The 18,744-nt window shown below is 41.1% G+C and overlaps 1 protein-coding gene across 2 annotated transcripts in view; it reads right to left on the bottom strand.

Annotated features, from left to right (window-relative positions):
- anos1a (anosmin 1a) overlaps positions 1–18,418 on the bottom strand; it is a 36,106-nt gene extending 17,688 nt beyond the window's left edge. For both annotated transcript variants that reach the window (XM_072656872.1, XM_072656873.1), the window contains exons 1-2: positions 18,190–18,418; positions 9,153–9,200 (exon numbers count right to left, since the gene is read on the bottom strand). In XM_072656872.1, the coding sequence (XP_072512973.1) occupies positions 9,153–9,200; positions 18,190–18,360 (219 nt within the window). In that variant the 5' untranslated portion in view covers positions 18,361–18,418. The remainder of the gene's footprint in view (positions 1–9,152; positions 9,201–18,189) is intronic.
- Positions 18,419–18,744: the final 326 nt, after the last annotated feature.

Genomic DNA, 18,744 nt, shown 5'->3' with positions numbered 1-18,744 from the left:
GTTAGGCCTTGTTTTTCAGTGCCCAAGTGTAGTGGTGGGACACAAAGAACTCGAATTATGAAATGAATTACACAACATTTTAAATTGTCTTACATTTTGTCCATTGACTTGCATTCAAATCCTTTTCACTTCTGAGTCACTTTTACTTTGAGGTTTACTAACGTGCCTTTCAGCTGATAAACCAAGGAGAAGAACTTAACTGGAAACATTTTAATACGTACTTTTGGTTTTATGAATAATGGACTTTGTTTTGAATGAAGATTCTTTATTAAACTTAAACCTTAAAACTGAAACCAAAATAAGGTCTTCCAAGTTACATTCATTATTAAACCATTTCATCCATCAAGGATTTCTTAGAAGAGGGAGGTTTTCTCTGGCATCTGCTCAATAGGGCGTCAGAGAACGACCATTTATGTGGTGTATGCATATGCATGAATGCTCAAGGGCCACTGCATATGCATGTACACGTAACTAACGGACTAGTACAGCAAGGAAACTCAAATTTATAGCTCTTTTTCCCCCTTAACCCTCAGCCAAGACATGTTGGGTGTCTGATGTCTGATTTTGTTAGTTTTACACTGGAGCTACAAGTCTAATGAAGCTAAGAAGTAATGGACATTTGATTTCAAATAGACTTGCTTATTAGGTTTATGACATTGTATCAAACTGTTATCTATAAAAATGGGCAAAAGCAGAGCATATGGCTAAAAAACAAAGTGTGTGAGAATTACTGCACAATGCCAACAGTTTGGCCACATTAGCTTCATAGCACTAGTGTAAAACTACAGACCCCAAACATGTCTTGGTTGATCGAGCATGTTTAGACCACAACAGAAGAAATTTCCACAGTCTAATTCACTCAAAAACTACTACAGAATCGTATTCTAATGGTGGATAAATCACAAAAACTCCTATTTTCATCCATTTCAACTATTGCTTAACCAAAATTATGTGTTTTCTTGAGCCACTTTTCTGAACAAGTACAAGAATGGGAAAAGCCATTCATCTCTGAGGGCAGTGATAAAAAGCTCACACCTTTTAAAGAGTGTGGGAGCAGATCTTTCCTCTTTTTAGATGGTAGAAGTGTTGGAAACTATGAATAATAGCATGGAGGCACAGGGGCAGTGAGAGGGAGAGAGAGAAGCACATTTTATGGAACTCACTGCAGCCAGGTCCCTGCTGAAAACGCCCGGGGCCTGATTGCACCAACCATACTAAACACCCTAGCACTCCCAGACACTACAGCAGTGGGGGAAATATCCTGCACCCTGCCTACAATTCTCACAAACAGCAGCCTCATAAATACAGCAAACTGTCTTAGACACAGTGGGCTTAAATCATGACCTCACTAACTGTAATGGGCACTCAAATTTAATTCACACAGGTTTTCCATTACCACAAACACTGCCCAAAACTTCAGACACTTAACAATGTTTCTATTAAAATCTAGTACTAATTATCTTAAAGCTTGAATTAGAGCTGTTCTTAGGTTCACACTAAGAGTGAACAATTGGTCACATCATGTCAAAAACTAGGCAAGATTACTGGAAATTACTCATATAACTCAACCGCAGTTCAATGATTTAGACATGCCAATTACGAGACTGCTACAAAGGTAAATGTGCTGAACTGTGCTAACCCCATGGAACTACATAATTATCTTACATGTTAGCTAAGATATATGGTGGCTCAAAGATTAGATCTCCGGGTTTTTGATGAGGGGGTTGTGGGTTCGATACCCGGTCTCTGTAAGCTGCCACTGTTGGGTCCTTGAGCAAGACCATCTCAGCTCCCTGGGCGCCGCAACAATGGCTGCCCACCGCTCCGTGGGCATGTGTGCTACACTAATGGTAAATATGGTTGTCTTGTCTTGTCTAATCTCAACATCTGCTGTTAATGGAAGATCTTTTAGTTTACTATAAACTAACTATAGCAGTGTATTAGCCAATGCAGGGGCTAATGCAGCTGTAGTACAGCTGTAGGGGCTAATGTGATTTCCATCCAAATAAAGAACTTGCATACTGCCCTGATTAGATGAGATACAGACATCAGAGATCATTTTTTACACAGAAAATTTTACATGGTAATTAGAACAATACCCATGGAGATTGCAAAGAGGGTTGGCCCAGAGGGACGTTTCTGTGACAGTGTTACTACAGTTGAGTTACACTGTCTCTCTCATTGTGGGAGCTGTTGTTAATGCAGAGGTCGCCCATAAACCTGAGTTGTGCTTGTAGCTCGTTCCACCACTTTGGTGTCAGGACAGAAAAAAGCCTGGACGCGGGTCGAGCCGAGCCGTACTTGAAGCTCGAAGGGCTCTTGGTGCAGATCGGCTTTTGACCATTGCCATCAAATACAGAGGGGCTGGTCCGTTCTTGGCTTTGTAGGCCAGTGTCAGGGTTTTGAATCTGATGCGGGCAGCTACAGGAAGCCAGTGATCAAGCCGAAATGCAGCCATTCTTCCTTTCACTCCGCTGCTGCAGTGAGGACACTAACGCTAGAGCTTAGTTAGTTTATTTCCAGATGGAAGAGGAACCACCAGAAGAATCACCATCTTCACCACCTTAAAATACTCATATGTGGCCGAATGGCCTGAGATCTTTTAGCAGTAGTTTAGTTTGCAGAGAGTGAAGCTCAGGGTTTTAAGCTGCTGTCCTCACTTGGTTTGGTTTTGCATATGAAACTCTTGTATGTTGCAGGTTGAGTCAATTTTGTTCAGCTTTCTCTCTTTTGGGCGAGGTTGTTTAGAGAGTTAATTGAAGACTCATGTTCATGAACTCTGTCTTCTACAGTCCTGTCCTTCTTCTACAGCCGGAGGAATTGTGATTGTCCTGAAGTCTGAGCATTTGAAATAATATAAACAACATTATTCAGACTTTTGACTATTTTCTGCAATAATTACATATACATATACATAACAATACCTGTACTTTTATGTTCAGTACTTCAGTAGTAAATGTTAGAATAAACTACTTGCAGTACTGAAGTACAAAATACTTTAGTACTTTCACTTAAGTATGGAGCGTAAACAACACTTCCACTTCTACTCAAGTCACTTTTCTGATAGAGCACTTATACTTTTACTCAAGTCTGGGTCTCTAGTACTTTATACATGTCTGTGTATTTGTAAGTTTGGGGTCTGTAATTAGCTCTCTAGCTAACTGTAGCTGCACTAGTAGTCTTTTGTGTGAGTATAATTCTATATCTAGCTAATTGTAGCTGCTGTATTAGTTTCTGGCTCAGAATTTCAGAAGAGTGCTTTGGCAGGGGCTTTGTCTGCAAAGCTGCAGCTGGATGCTACTGAATTTATGTGGTATGGTGTATCTATAAGTAAAAATCCCAATCTGTTTCCCAATGTACTGAACTCCCCAAATTCCATCTTTAATATAGCAGTGTGATCAAGCAGTGTGTGAGAGATCTGAAACTCTGAAACGCCTGGTGTTTTCAACTTAGCATTCTTGGAGCCCTAATAATTAAACACAGATTACTGAGGCTTTTCTGTATTTAGTGCTGGTTTAAGAAGCTATAAACACTATTCTCATTCATTTCCATAGAAATTCGTAAATGTAGCTCAAGATCTAGAGGAAATACTGCAAAATAAGAAGAGAGCATATCATAGGCAGAGTTGGCAATCACAAATCAGACCTCAGAAGGTCGATGTTATTTCACTGGCGTGCACTGCAGATGTTCTCCCATTGAAAATCACAGACCTTCCAGCGTCCCCCTCCACCGCCGCCACAAACGCACTGAATTTATAACCCTAAGTGCACTGCGTAATCTGTCCTATCAAATTTAGCTTGTGTACAGCGTGGTGGAATTTATCTACCGTCTTCTACCAGGGGTTGCACAGAGGGCCATTCTCCAGGCTTTCAAACACTATTCATAAACCTCTCATATTGCAAACAATCGCCTGCTTCGCTGCACCTCGCATTCAGGACCACGATCTAATCTATCAAACTCACATCAGCGCTACCTCAATGGCTCTGCCTGCTTGTACAGAACAGCCTCATGTGATGCACTGCACATTCAGACGAGTGGAGGGGGAAAAAAAAGCCCCCTTCGCAAAACTTAGCTATTAATCACCCATACTGGTTCAAGCCTTTGCCCCTGGAGCGCTGAAAACCACTGAACCAAGAAACACATGAGTGCAGTGATCACCTTTCTAAAAACCACCCATCAGCTCGTGCCAAAGCTAGTCTCTCCGCTTTCACACGAGGCCTTGCTAATCCGTCTGAAAGCTCCTGAAAGCCCGGTGTCATTATTATACCCCAGCGCCGGTTAGTTTTCCGCCCCATTTCAGACTCAAATCAAGCATTCCTTTCCACCCTGCAAAGTAAAGGTTATTTAAGCGCGGCGGACAGGGAGTAGGTTTTGGGAACGAGGTTGCCTTGGGCTAGCTCCAGCTAAGCCCATAGGAACCACTTGCTTCGTATTTACTGTGGAATAGACTGCAGACGTTTCCCCAATCCTGGCTCTAGAGTTTAGTGTTCAGTCTTATCTAAAGAACCTCATTCAACTTATCAGCCAATTACAAGCCCATAAAATGGCCGGTATTCTGGTTTTTAGGTACATTGTTCCACTCACTTTTACATAAACTTTTACCATCAATCTAGCATGCCTTACAATTATACGGGCTGTTGATGGTACTCTACATTCAGTACAGACTTTGTAAGTTTGGGCGGAAACATTTCTTATAACTTCAGCCTCAGCGAGCGGAGCTATGCTGGCGTAAGCTGAAAAGCATGCCATTAAAAACGGACTGTTTTTACAGCTTAATAAAGTAGTTGGTGGACCGTAGTGGGTAACCACTGCCGTCCCCTTGGCAGACTGGGGTTCGATTCCATGGTCAGGCAAGCACACCACAGTACACCAGCAAGACTCCCAACACTACATTCTCCCACCTGTGTAACGTGATTCAAATGCAAGTCACTCTGGATAAGAGCTTCAGCCACATACCAGAAATGTAAATGTATATGTGCCATATTACTACATCGAGCTCTAATTTAAAGCCAGGAAAGTTCTTTTTTGCATGACATGGACCCGATGTTAGTACGTGGAAAATATGCAAAGGGGTACTCCAGAACTGTCGTAACAAGGCTTTGTGTCTTTGAAATGGTCTTTGAAACTTCATAGAATTTTTTTCTATGAGTTTATTTAATTATTTGTTTTGTTATATATATATATATATATATATATATATATATATATATATATATTGTACATGTTATATATTTATTTATGACAGTGTGATTTCAACACTACATACCACAGGCTTTAACAAAGCCGTGTAACCTACTCATCTATAGACCTCCAACCCAAAAATAAATATTATTATATTAAGAATATTCAGCAACTGAAATTATTTAGCCAAAAATGTTGAAAACAGCAGAAAACATGTCTGCTGTGAGGAAGCATTTTAAAGCATCAGAGAATGACCCTAAAAACAGTCATTTGCAGACACTGAAAACACAATGTAAGGTTTTCTTCTGTAAAAAGCAAGATATAAATTCATTTAGGCTATTAAATATATGCAACGGTGGAAAAAGTGGCTAAATTAACGAAAACCTAGCAAAATATTTTTCATTCCGGTGCTTTCCTAATACATAATATATATTATCTAATAGATGAACATCAACAACACAAAGCAAATCCCAAACACAAATCTCCCTTTGACTTGCATTTCGCCTCCCATGCAAAATAAACAAACATACCAAACTAAAATGATCCCAATCAAATGTAAAACACAATCCAGAAAGGATCATTATAATTTGACACCTAGCTATGTGATTTACAGATGCTATACAAGTAGTAGTTGATTAAAAAGGATAAAATCATGGGTCGTCAACTAACATAGCTCCAGCCTGCTGAATTCTTTCTGAACTGCAAATGACAAACATTTTAAATTGTGGTTGATAATGAAATGTAAATGTTTTGTGCTCAGTCAAAGTTACCACAGAGAATTCGAGGTCTATAAATGCCACTTGTCCAAGTGGTTTATCTGTCCTATCTGTTCTGCATGTCTGCCTGTCTATACATAACTTCCACACGCCTCGTCAGAACAGGATTTAACTTCTTAATTCATCCTGAAATGTAAAAGGCCAGTTGGCGTTTTCAAACGGTGTAAGAAGTTTAGGGCCTAGGCAGCAGTTTCAGTGAAGCGTGTCCAAGTGCAAAAATCCTCCATCCTCCTGGAGTTGCTGAATGAACCAAACCACTTCGGCGCTGACCATGCATAATGCTAACTTTGAGTGCGGGGCAGAGCATTCACTCCAGCGTTTGATATCATGCCCAGCTCATGCCACAAGGCGAAAGAGGGAGAAAGAGAGACTGGGCCTTTGTCTGCGGTTTGGGTTTGAACAAACTGCACTTGCTTTAAGCGCCTTCCAGGCCCACCGTAGCACCAGCACCGAGAAGCTGGATACTTTGCTTTCCCAAGACTCGCTAATTCCCTCGGAGTGGTCGTAATTGAAATTGCGGGCATGCTAATCGCAACAGCTTACACTCATGCCTTTGTTCTTGTGACTATAAAGACATGACTTGGTGTCGCCTCATTGCCAGTACTTTAAACTGGATAATTAAAGTGGCTGAGAGCATTGTCATGGTATACTAATTATTTCTTTGACATTTAAATATGTCTGCGACAGTACCCTTTTAGCGTTCCATACCATGACATTCAAGTGATGATCAACCACAAGCCACAGGGCTTTTCTTGTACTGTTAATGATTTTGCGGACCTTCTAAAATGTGCAAATCTCTGGACGTGCGACCTGCATGCTAATCCCTTTGGAGTGCTCTTCAACAAAGGGTTTGCTAAGTGCTGTCTGAGTAGGTCTATGCTGAATGGCTCGTGTGACAATTAAAGGGCACTAAGGTTAACAGTCAATTTGGCCTTGAGAAGGCATGATACAAAGACGATTCGTTAAAAGCCCATTTCTGAGACCAAAGTTTGAAGCGGAGCAGACAAAACAATTGAGGAACATCTAAAGGAGCTCCGAAATGGCATTTCTGGGCATATGGATTGCTTGTAAACACCCAGGGGGCGACTGGCAGTATTAGCGATTTGCTTACGCTCACGAAATACCAACGGACGTCGAGAGACATTACAGTAAACAATGTCATGAGAACAAAGGCTGCTTCTTGCTTTGTGCAAGCATGCGATGGCTGCAGATGATGCCAAGTTGTGGCCTTTAATCAAGTCTTCAGACATGGATGCTTTGTTGTGGGATTATGCCTTAAAAAAAAAAGTAGGATGACTGACAACCCGAGTCCTAGCACACCTGAACGTCGCAAAGGAGCCAGAGGCTGATCTATAATTGCAGTACATGAGGAAGCTATCCTTAACCACAGAGCTTCCAGGCAGAGGATCATAAATATGTCTAGGCTCAGTCACGTGAATTCGACTTGCTAATTACTTCCTAACTGCACTGACTAAGAGCAAAATGGGGCCTAATTAGCAACAAAGAGCTTTTAATTTTCCTAATTCAGGAAACTACTGAAGGTAGTAACACAATTAAGCAGTCAAACAGCTTCAGCCTACCGACAAAACCTAACAGAGTTACTAACGACACCGGGCCTTTTAAAAGACGATTGGTCTGCGACTCGCAGATCTCTAAACCAATAAAAGAGCCTGGTACAATGAATAGAGAGCGTGCTAAGGGGATTGGCCTTGTTTAAAGTGAATTGCTAGGGGAGAGGGGGAGGGACCACTCTCTGGAGAATGCTCTGAAAATCTCTGGAACAGTTGGCCAAATGTTTTCATGGATAGAGGGAGAGAGGTCAAAACCCTGGCTGTTCCTTTGAGCCTACCCCGGGGGGTGATATGAAAACACGTGCTACACCACTGCCTGCCATATGCGGACATGCATCAACACATTAAAGCTCTCAGACAACCCATTGCCTCTGTAGCAGCAGACAGTCTGTTTAGGTAGTTAACCAACACAGGCAGAAGCTTTCAGAAGTTATACTCTTTTCTTTTTTTAATAATTTCTTTGTACTTGCCAATAAAATGGTACTGCCAGCCAACCAACCCACCCGTTTGTAGCTACCCCCAGCACCAGTAATGCTCCTGACACTAGAAAGGCAAGGACTTTACACGTCACCTCCGACACATGCAAAGCCAGCATTGCTTGGCAGCCGACACGCTTGGAGGAAAGCGCAGAGTTTCACAGTTCTGCCACACCAGCGAACAGGTGCCTGTGTCGGCCAACATCGGGGGTATGGCCAATTGTGCTGTTCAAAAACCAGAAGTAGTTGAGCTAGCGGAGTTCTGATGTGTGTTCATCTACATATATTTAGTGATTGCAGGGCAGAGGTGCTAATTTTAGCTTAACTATATGTAAACATATGCAGGAATACAATAAAAAAATAACCTTGCTTTGTACTGTACTGAACAACTGGGGGATGGGAAGGGGGGGCATGAGAAAAAGGAGAGAGAGAGAGACAGATAGTTAGAGAGGAAGAAAGGAGATAGATAGAGAAGAAAGAACAGAGGAGAGGAGAGAGAAAGAAAGCGAGAACAAGAGAGACGTAGTGAGGGGGATAGAGTAAGAGAGAGAGGGAGAGAGAGAGAGCGAGAGAGAGAGAGAGAGAGAGAGAGAGAGAGAGAGAGAGAGAGAGAGAGACAGAGAGAGAGAGAGAGAGAGAGTGAGAGCTCGGCATATGAAACAGTGCAGTATAATGAAGAGTGTGGAAAAATCTTTGCTGGCATTGTGTCAGCCGCGTACCTCTGTGCTATGAGCACAATCCTGTTATTTAATTACAGGCCTGCTGCAGAATGTTAATCTGCTCATTAGGAAAAGTGGGCTGAGCTCTGGGCTGAAATTAGCATTTTGCCTTGCAGTTTAAAAAAAAAAAAAAGCACGGACCTGCATAATACGCATCAGACCACCCAGCAGCCTTTCAACTTCATTTGTTTCACTCTCATTACAGCTCTGACCAGGAGCTCAGCCACTGTATCATACAGTCATTTCTGTAGGAGAGCCACCCAGCGCAGCAATAATGGCTCCGGAGCAGCAGCTGACACTCCGCCGTCAGCGTGATGTATGAGGTCATTATCGGAGGCATGTGAGCATACCAATGTTTTAAAATGACGGATCTTTACCGGCTTTGTGTCAACTGGAGACATAATGTCATGTAATTTTGGCAGAAATTACCTTTGCACATTGCTTATGGCCTTGGCACCAGCCTAGGGATCCATTACTCTGTAGGGAGAGGGAGAGAGAGAGAGAGAGAGAGAGAAGGAGAGAGAAAGATACAGAATTGTGTCACAACCTGTTAAAACACCATATTTAGAGTAAACATTCATCTAATGTCAAACAGGGAACCTAAATTATACACTCAGAAATAAAGATGCTACAAATGGTTCTTCAATCAATACCTCTTTTGGTTTCATAGGAAACCATTTTTGTAAAAGAGCTGCATGTGTGAGGAGCCTAATTTTTTAAAGAAGTGTATGTAAAAGTCCAATTTAAATGTTCTTCACATCAATATCCTTTACACAAACCGTTCTTTAGGGAACCAAAGATGGTTCTTTCGTCTATGCAAGTACCCCTGGAAGCATCTTCATTCTAAGTAACCTTCAGTCTAGCTAACTTTAAATAAACCACAGTAAAACCCTGAACATCTGGAAAAAATAAATAAATAAATAAAAAATAATAAAAAAAAATAAATAATTGTTATTATATATATATATATATATATATATATATATATATATATATATATATATGTCATATATATATGTCATTTGCTTTCCTAATGTAAACATTTAAATAAGCATTTACATTAATTACAAACACACAAAATCAAAATATAAAAATATGTTAATATTGTTACTTTCACACCAAAACCTTGTCTTTCTATTTTTCATTTTTTGGCCATAATGGCAGATGTTTCTGATTAACTGACCAATAGAAATGCTCCAATATTTCTTGGAAAAATCTTTTTGACCATGATTCCCATTGAAAGTTTACTGTAAAGTTGACATTTTTGGGATAAGGTTTTTGCGTGAGCGCAATTCTTATGTTATACTGTACTTCTAACACACTGCATGTATCCAAAAAATACAAATATAAAAACAAAATACAAAAACAATAAGTAACCGGTAATACTAAAAAACAAATTGTGTACAAAATGTGTTTATTTATGACTAATAAATGAATATTATTAGATGTTTTTATTGAAGTTCAAGTCATGCCCGATCACTCTTTGCTTTTTGCACTCTTTGCTTTTCCACAGCCTGTGAAACATCTGAAACATATGTCATAATTCATTATAAAATAAATACTGTTGTTTATGTAGCATATTTTATTTCATCCAACTTGTTTGCAAAGCTCTAAATATTTAAATGTTGGGATACAGTGAAAATATAAAACATTGTGATGTATTATTTCTGTCATGTCAGATGGCACAATGCCACTCTCTGAAAACTGAGAAGCTTTAAAATGAACCATTTGTAATTCACTTAAGAGCATATAAAAATAGGCCATTATGCTTAAACTACTCTATGAAATAATAATAATAATAACAACAATAATAATAATAATAACAATAATAATAATAATAAATAAACATCACACTACATTTCTGTTTTTCTCCATCAAACCCATCCCTATCGCCCACCCTTAACTAAAAGTTGTATGGAAGGTCTTGGGTTAATAAGTAACCACTTAGTCAACAGAACAAACATATGGACATATGACAGTACAAACTACACCTGCCTAACCCAGACCTTACATCTAACTTAATGTCTGGGGATGAATGGGAATGAGTCACACAATTTCAATTACATTTCTGTTGATTCTTTTATCTCTTTAATAGAGCAAAAATATTTCAATGACTAAAATGTGCCTTAGGTTATCCCCTTAACACCCCCAAGGCTTATTACACACTAAGGCGCATTACTCAGTAACAACAGGGGCTTCTGTACAAACTGGTGGGGCTATTCTTTGGTAGCAGAAGTTTGTAATTACACATTCCGTCCTGCTGGTGGGCCACTGCTTTTTATGGGGTTACTATGAAGTACAAAAAAGTACGAAATCAAAAGTAGCAAACAAAAGTTATGCAGTACAGGGTCCTTATTCTAATGCTGTAGCCACAAGATGACAAGCTATTCAAGATACATAAACACAACACACTAGAGCTGGGCGATATGACGAGATTTTATCGTATTGTGATATATTTTGTTATCATAATATACAATCTGCTTTTCTAAGCATATCGAGAATATTCTTAGTGCTTAATAAAAACTGATCATGATAAATAGTATGTATTATAAAAATGTTTTTAAATATATATAATATAATATTTTTACCATATCGCCCAGCCCTACAACACATTACACAATACTGTTACATCCTGACTGACAAACATCTGCACTTCCAACTTCACTCAAACTGAATCTGTTTAGTTTCTTCCATGTTAGCAAAGCTTGTGTAGTACCCCAGGTTCAGTCACCTAGGAGTGTTCACTGTAAACCTCTCACCAGCTCTTGCAATTACAAAGTCTTGTTTGCACAGCAAATCTTGGAATGTTCCTTAGCATGTCGGGAACTGTCATGGAGTTTTGCTCCTTTGGCAAATACAAGCTGCTCTTAAGGGAAATTTATACAACGCAGTGCTGAGTTCAACGTTGAGCAGTTGAACTCACGCAAACATCAGGACAATAGGTTTCCGCAAGCTCCAAAACAAGAGCATAATTCTGCTGAACTTCCATATAAGTGACCTCTGAGGGATTACATGCTTCAGTATGAGTACCATGCTCGACTATTGAAAACAAGCTACACCACGACCATGTCGCTCTACAAGCATGTTGAGTCTGAGCCACTGCGGCTCGACAGAGTCAAACAAATCCATAGTGACTGGCAAAGCAGGATCAATAGACAGTGCCTCGGGTTAGAAGCATGATGTGGCTCACGGGTAAGCAAATGTGGGTTATAGATGTCAACAAAATCTTTTTCATTATATATGAAATTGAACAGAAAAAAAAATCTATTGTAATTCTCGACTCCATGGAGCTTCAAACCATATGACTATATTTTCCTACAACTCAGTCTGGTTTGTTTCCAATGGAGAGTCCAAAAGTCTAAGACCACATGAAAAATCTTTCGGATTTGGACTTGTAAACCTGGAAATTAAGAATCCACAGTTTAAAAATGTTGAACAATTTTAAATGAAGAAGAAAAAAAGTATATATATATATATATATATATATATATATATATATATATATATATATATATAAATTCTAGATCACTACTCAGATTTACTCAAAGGATTCTCCAATCTACTCATCCAAGGCTGATCACAAACCTGTGCACTTCATGTCTCTGTCATTAAAGCAGAAGGCAGACACATCACCAAATACTGAAATTCAATCCAAAATTCCAGTTCAGGTTTCAAAGACTCTGCATAATTAATTGTTTAATATGTAAACAAATGCAGAACTGCTTGTTGTGAAAGGCTCTATAGTTCAGAAGAAAGATATCAGGTCCGAATTGTTCAGTGGTGGTGAACAGAACCTTACAAATATAAACGTCTCTACTGGCTGCCTTATAGTAAGTTGGTTATAAATGGTTATAAATACATCTAGACAAAGTTTTACATCAGTTCTAAGAACTGAGAGATGTTAAACACATCACCTACGAGAACTGACTGTTTACTTGCTGCCTAATATATCCACCCCATGACAGAAGCCACTGTAGATGAAGATAATCAAACGTTTAATATTAGTGTTGTAGACATGGCAACCCCTGCTGAACAGAAATCAGTCGAATCAGTGCCTCTAAATTTCACACCCAACCATTCTGAAGATCTCGAAAACTAAATTATGCAGAAATACAGAAAGAAAATGGTGGGATTTCCCCCCTACATGAAAAGAAGTCTCCATAAAATGTGATAAATGGACCACAACAAACTGCTACTTGCTGTCAAGTAACCACACAATCAATTTACTCATTTTGGCACTTTGAAGCCATAAGGAGGAGATGTTCTACAAAGCCATTGAACTGGCTAACCGTGGACCACAAATGGACCACCGCAAAGCCTGGCTAATTTCCTTAATCGTGGAATCCCAGGATGGCCCTCAAGACCTCCATGACCTGTGATGATGTGAGGTTTCATTCAACTGAAGCAGTTCAAATGAACCCACGACCCTCATTTCCATCTCATATCTGAGGAGGGAGATAATTGAGGAAATGCCTCTTCTCCCCACTCAGGAGATCAGTTCTGAGAGGGTGCTGGAGATGCGGACACCAACACAATGATCCGCAATGATCAGCACAAACCAAAGCCATTCATTCTGGCTGTACCAGAAGCGTCGACAGCAAAGGCCGCTCCAGAGCGCGGGGAGACAACGCAGTCTGCTGTTTGAATAGGAGGCCGCTGGAATGATCTGAACAGTGGCGTTTTCAGCACTCCCACAACAAAGAGCTCCCAGCCTTGTGTCAGTCCTCGATAACATCTCCTAGGTCACGGGCAGCTTGCTGAGCCGAAGAGAGACGTTTTAGGCTCTAGCGGAGATTGATGTGCTCACTCCCACAGATTATATTTTGATGTCTGGCTCAGATAGAAGGACCATGTCACACGGTTCAAGGCAGGCAATTCCCGTAGATCAAGTAGATGTTTGCTGTTGAACGAACGTCCTTTGAGGTCCTTGGGTTTGCCTCCAAGAGAAATTTTCATTAAGAAGGAGCCAGACATGTTTCTAAAACACACGTGCCGCATGCATGACACAGGATAGTCTTTGCAGGCTCGGCGCCAACTTCATAACACAAAGATTAGCTGCCAGAATTAGAGTTATTATTGTTTTGGTTTAGATGCTGAACTTCATTTCTGCAGACAGAATGGAAACTACGCCCAAAAGTAAACCAGAAATAATGAAACGGACATGGTCTACGAGCAGCTCATCGTATTACATGTGTACACTGTTTTTGTCTTCTCATTACGAAGCCCAGAGTTCTACAGAAACTCTGTTCTCACAGAGGCGTGTTCAAGTCTGGCTCATCATTACTGGCCCAGACGTCGGTCAAATGGAACTCATACAAATCAGGATAGCGATTCTGAAAAGAGAGGAGTAAGGATGTAATCACAGTAACGAGCAAGCAGCTTTTGCATACACAAACAAAGCCAGCACACACACACTCACACACATTCATGACACACACTTTTTACCCTTTGTTTTCAAGTCCCATTTGCAGTACCCATCACACTTCTGCTTAATGTAGTAGCAGTATTATGTATGCACATACATACACACACAAACACAGCTCGTCCAGACAACCCTGTAGAAAAGTACTGCCAATACAATAGAACTCACTGGAGCAGATAAACATAAACCTATTGGCATCATGCCTAACGCCAGGCCTGGGCTAGAGGGGTATAAAGCCCCCCAGCATTCAGATGTGGAGCGGTGGAAAGGTGTTCTCTGGAATGATGGTTGGTGCTCCATCCAGTACTTTTGGAATGAGTTGGGGAGTTGAGGATGAGGTGGAGTGGTGATTATCCAACATCCTGACCTCACTAATGCTCTTGTCGCTGAATGCGTTCAAATCCTAGTCTAGTAGAAAGTCTTCTCTGGGCGGTGGAGACGCAAGAAACAATGAATGAGCAGGTGTCCCGATCCTTTTGTCCATATAGTGTATGCTTATCGTATCAGGTTTTGAAATCTGTGAATCGTTACACCCCTATTAACAGAATTAGCCCTGGTAATAAAGTGCATCAGCTAGCAGTTTACCTCACCTGTGTAAAACACAGCAGCAGTATAAACTAAAGTGCATCATGGCCTAATTAGTTTTTCCTATGACTTCAACAGGCTCTTAAAACGTGCTACAACACTGGCAAGTCGCCAAACTCTAAAACCTTGGCAGGTCTTGCTGACCACTTGTGTGACCAGAGGTAATCCTGGAGAGCAGGACTATGCTAACAGAGAAGAGAGCCACTCTAAGCATCCAAAGAGAAGCCTGACTACAGCAGATTTCTTCACTTCACTGGCGCACATGCACATGTTCTCTCTCTCTCTCACACACACACACACACACACAATGTAATCATCCGCCTGAGCTGACAGCACAGCTATATAATAACCCAGATGAGTGGCTTCATTTGCATTTGTTTACTGCAGAGGGATGACAGGGACGGCACACATGCGCTTTATGTAATTCTAAGACACGTACAGTGCTGTGTGAAAGTCTGAGGCATCGAGGACATTTTATGTAAAGCTGTTTCTATTGGCAGCGGGTGTTTAGTAGTTCTTTTAAAATAAAATTAAACTGTATTAAAACACATGACTGATCTGATGTGTGTGGGGGTGTTACCCTGTTAGACATAAAGGTGCTTCAAATGGTTCTTTGAGTGAAGGTATAAAAGAACCACTCTTGGTTCCATAAAGAACCATGTCTGTATCAGAGTGAAGAGAGCCTTTTTTCCTAAAGGACCTTTGCTTTATGTAAAGGTCCTTTACCAGTTTAAAGCTCCTTCTCCATTTCTGTAGGTCTACAGTAGAATACAGTACAATAAATGAACTGCAGATCCAGCATCGGCTGAATGTTCTTTTCCTGTGACGTTCAATAAATCCAATTAAACTGTCATTGTAAACCTTGTATCTCCACACTGTCAACTTTACAGGAGGAGAAAAAAAACAGATGCAATCGACGTCAATGCAAAAAGATTGTACTGCATTACTACATTTCTAAAAATATGGTTTTATGTTAACAGTGACAAAACGGGCAGCCAGTGCTTTTTACTCATTACTAATATAATGATTAGAAATGATACCAATAAGCTCTCTATTACGAACATGGTTCTTTGTGGATGAAAAGTGGAACTATTTGAAGAGTGTGGCTTAACCATTTCTAAAGCTTTCCTCAAAAAAAAAAGCCCAGGACGTCTAGTTCTTCATTAGTCCTTCATTAAAGTAAACCGGGTCGGCTTCTGGTGGAACTGAACAGATCCATACAGAGGCTGGAGATCACAGAAGATACAGCACTCTCGCTGTCTTCCTTTCTGTTCATTCTACCATTAGAAAGTTCTATGGTTAAAACACCTGTACTGTTGAGATAAAGACACCCTTAAAAATTAAGGTGCCATGATTATTTTAGTGATCCCATAGAAGAATCACTTTTTGGTTCCATAATAAACCTTTTTCCTTTACAAAAGTGGTTCTTCTATCACATCGCTTGAAGAACCATTGGAAGCACCTATAGGGTTAGTAGTGTACGTCTCCGTTGTACGATCAACAGTAAACTCACTCGCACAGTTCCGCATCTTTTTAGGAGCACAAATTAAGGCCACATGTTATATGAAAAACATTAACCAGTATCAACACTACAAAAAAAGTGTCAATTGTTTAGACAAGAACTGGCATTTCTGCACTTTCCCCCTAGAGGTGGGTACTAATTCACTTTTATGCCACTGCTGTAAACAAAAATCACAAGGACAGCTGCACACATGGACAAAGAAGCATGTGGACGGAGGCTGAGGAGTAAAATTACAGAATTCTATACTAATAAGGTCTCACGCTTTGCCACCAAGGTTATATAGTGCAGTAGCAGACAAACTCCTCGTAGCATTAGGTTAAAACACATGATTTGTCCTACAGTAGCTATTTTACTCTGCCTTTCCAAACCTGGCTGGTGCGCCCCCAAGTGGTTAAAAATTAAAGTCCCGCTGCATCTGTAACTCAGCCTCAACTGATGGTGGAGTATTGGGGATTTGACTTATACCTGGCTGGCGACCTTTCCGACCTTTCTGACACGCCCACTGGTTGCCAGTGACACAGGAATCAGAAAAGCCTCTGATTGGCTCCTTTCTATCCTGCCCTCTCCTCACTAAGCTCCGCCTCTGCAGAATGCTTATCAACCCTGTCACATGCCCTGTTCAAATGTGATGAGAGGGTGGTAGATCAGCTGTTGTTGAGGAGGATTTACTCTTTACATTTAGTTGCTTTACGTTTTGTCGTTTTTACGAAGATGTACAGAAACAATGCTTGACTTAACGAGTATTTTAAATGTGTTTTTACGGCACGGTTTCTTTTACCAGAAGCTGCTTTACATCATTCTTTTCAACACAGCAGTGAAACCTTCTTATCAAGACAGCAGGTTCCCCTCATATTTATCATCTGTACTTACTTTAATGGTCACTGTAAACAGTTTTACCATAATAATATATGCATAATACCTGAACAGTTACTGTAAACAGCCTGTACAAGACTGGCTACATTAAAGCCTCCCAGGCAGAAATGACTTTGCATGCTTTAATTTCAACAGTGTTTACGGTGCTTATGCTTATGCTGTTTATGATCGCATCATTACAGTGGTTCATTTAACAGCTGGTTAGTTTAATGGTTACTTTAAGTGGTTTGGCCTCGCGCATTCATGTTCAAAGAGTTTTACAGTTTCACATCCATCTATTATACCCACACACCATCTGAGCAAACATTTCAGAAGATATGGTAACGTTGCTGTGAGAATCTGATTGTATTCAGGTGGGTGATTAGTTCTGGATCGCAAACACCACTCCAACTCATCCCACCCCAAAGGTACTGGCTGGAGATCAGGTGATCCTGAGAATGCAGTTCCTGGCTCTATACAGCCCAAAGCTGGGGAAGGGGGTGAACTGGCACTGGGTGACCTTAGGCTCCAGGGTGTCCCATTCTAAAGGCAATGCTTTTCTATGGAGATTATTCAAGCTGGGTCTGAATGAACAACGGAACTAAAACTGGTGTTACTTTCTACTCTACTTGGCCGGACTGGGGCTCGGTACATTTATCTAACAAGCAAGACAAATTTGTCCTATAGGTCACTTCAAATTCACCCCACCCTGCTCCGGCTAAATTAGTCAAAACACAGATCTGACACACTGCTACTAGAAACATGAAGATGCTCTTCTCTTCTTCTTGGATGGAATGGCTTCCATAATTTGGTTGTATTGTGTGGCCTAATATGCAAGCCAAATTTGTTCCAGGGCACCGCACACCCCCCACCCTCCCCATCCCACCCCATCCCACCCCATCCCACCAGCACTCATGAGTTGCATGAGTCCATAAACACCATCAAAACAGCTCAAGCTAAAATAACACTGAATTGCATCAATATCGTCCAGCCCTGCCCAGTGCTCCCACCTCTTACAAGCTCTTGCACACACGCAAACAAAAACAAATTCAAGCAGACGCGCACGCGCGCGCGCGCATACGCACCTGGAAGTGGCTGGCTGAGAGCGCGATGCGCGTGCTGTGGAGGCTCAGGCACCTGGCGGCGCACCTGGTGCGGAAAATGCCACCGAGCGCCGAGGACGAGTCTGCTTTTCTTCCCCACGCGCCGCTGCAGCCCAGCACGAGAGTAATCCACACGCACGCGGCGCTCAGCATGGTGGAGGGGACCGGCCGGTGAAGGAGACACGAAACGTCCGCCGAACCGGAGAGTTAAAGTGGATGTGAGCGAGACGGAGAGGACTGAGCAAACTTCAATCAGAGCAGCCTCGAGGGGGGCGGAGTCTGCGGGGGGACGCGGCACGCTATTGGTGGAGATCCGATGGGGAAACAAAACGTGAAGCTTGAAGCACAGCTAATGGTAAACTAACGATTCAGCAGAAAGCACCTGTGGCCCGGAGCTCCTCCCTGAAAGCTCTGAGGATCACTTTAGAGCAAATGAAGCCACAAATGGATTCCAGTTCAGTTCAAGATGAATGTACAAACACTATATATATATATTTACCATATAAACAATATAAAAATAGGATGCAAGGGTTTTAC

This window comes from Salminus brasiliensis, chromosome 15, assembly GCF_030463535.1.
Source record: "Salminus brasiliensis chromosome 15, fSalBra1.hap2, whole genome shotgun sequence".
Lineage (NCBI taxonomy): Eukaryota > Metazoa > Chordata > Actinopteri > Characiformes > Bryconidae > Salminus > Salminus brasiliensis.
The sequence above is the reverse complement of the archived record's forward strand: the minus strand, read 5'-3'. Positions and strand labels throughout refer to the sequence as shown.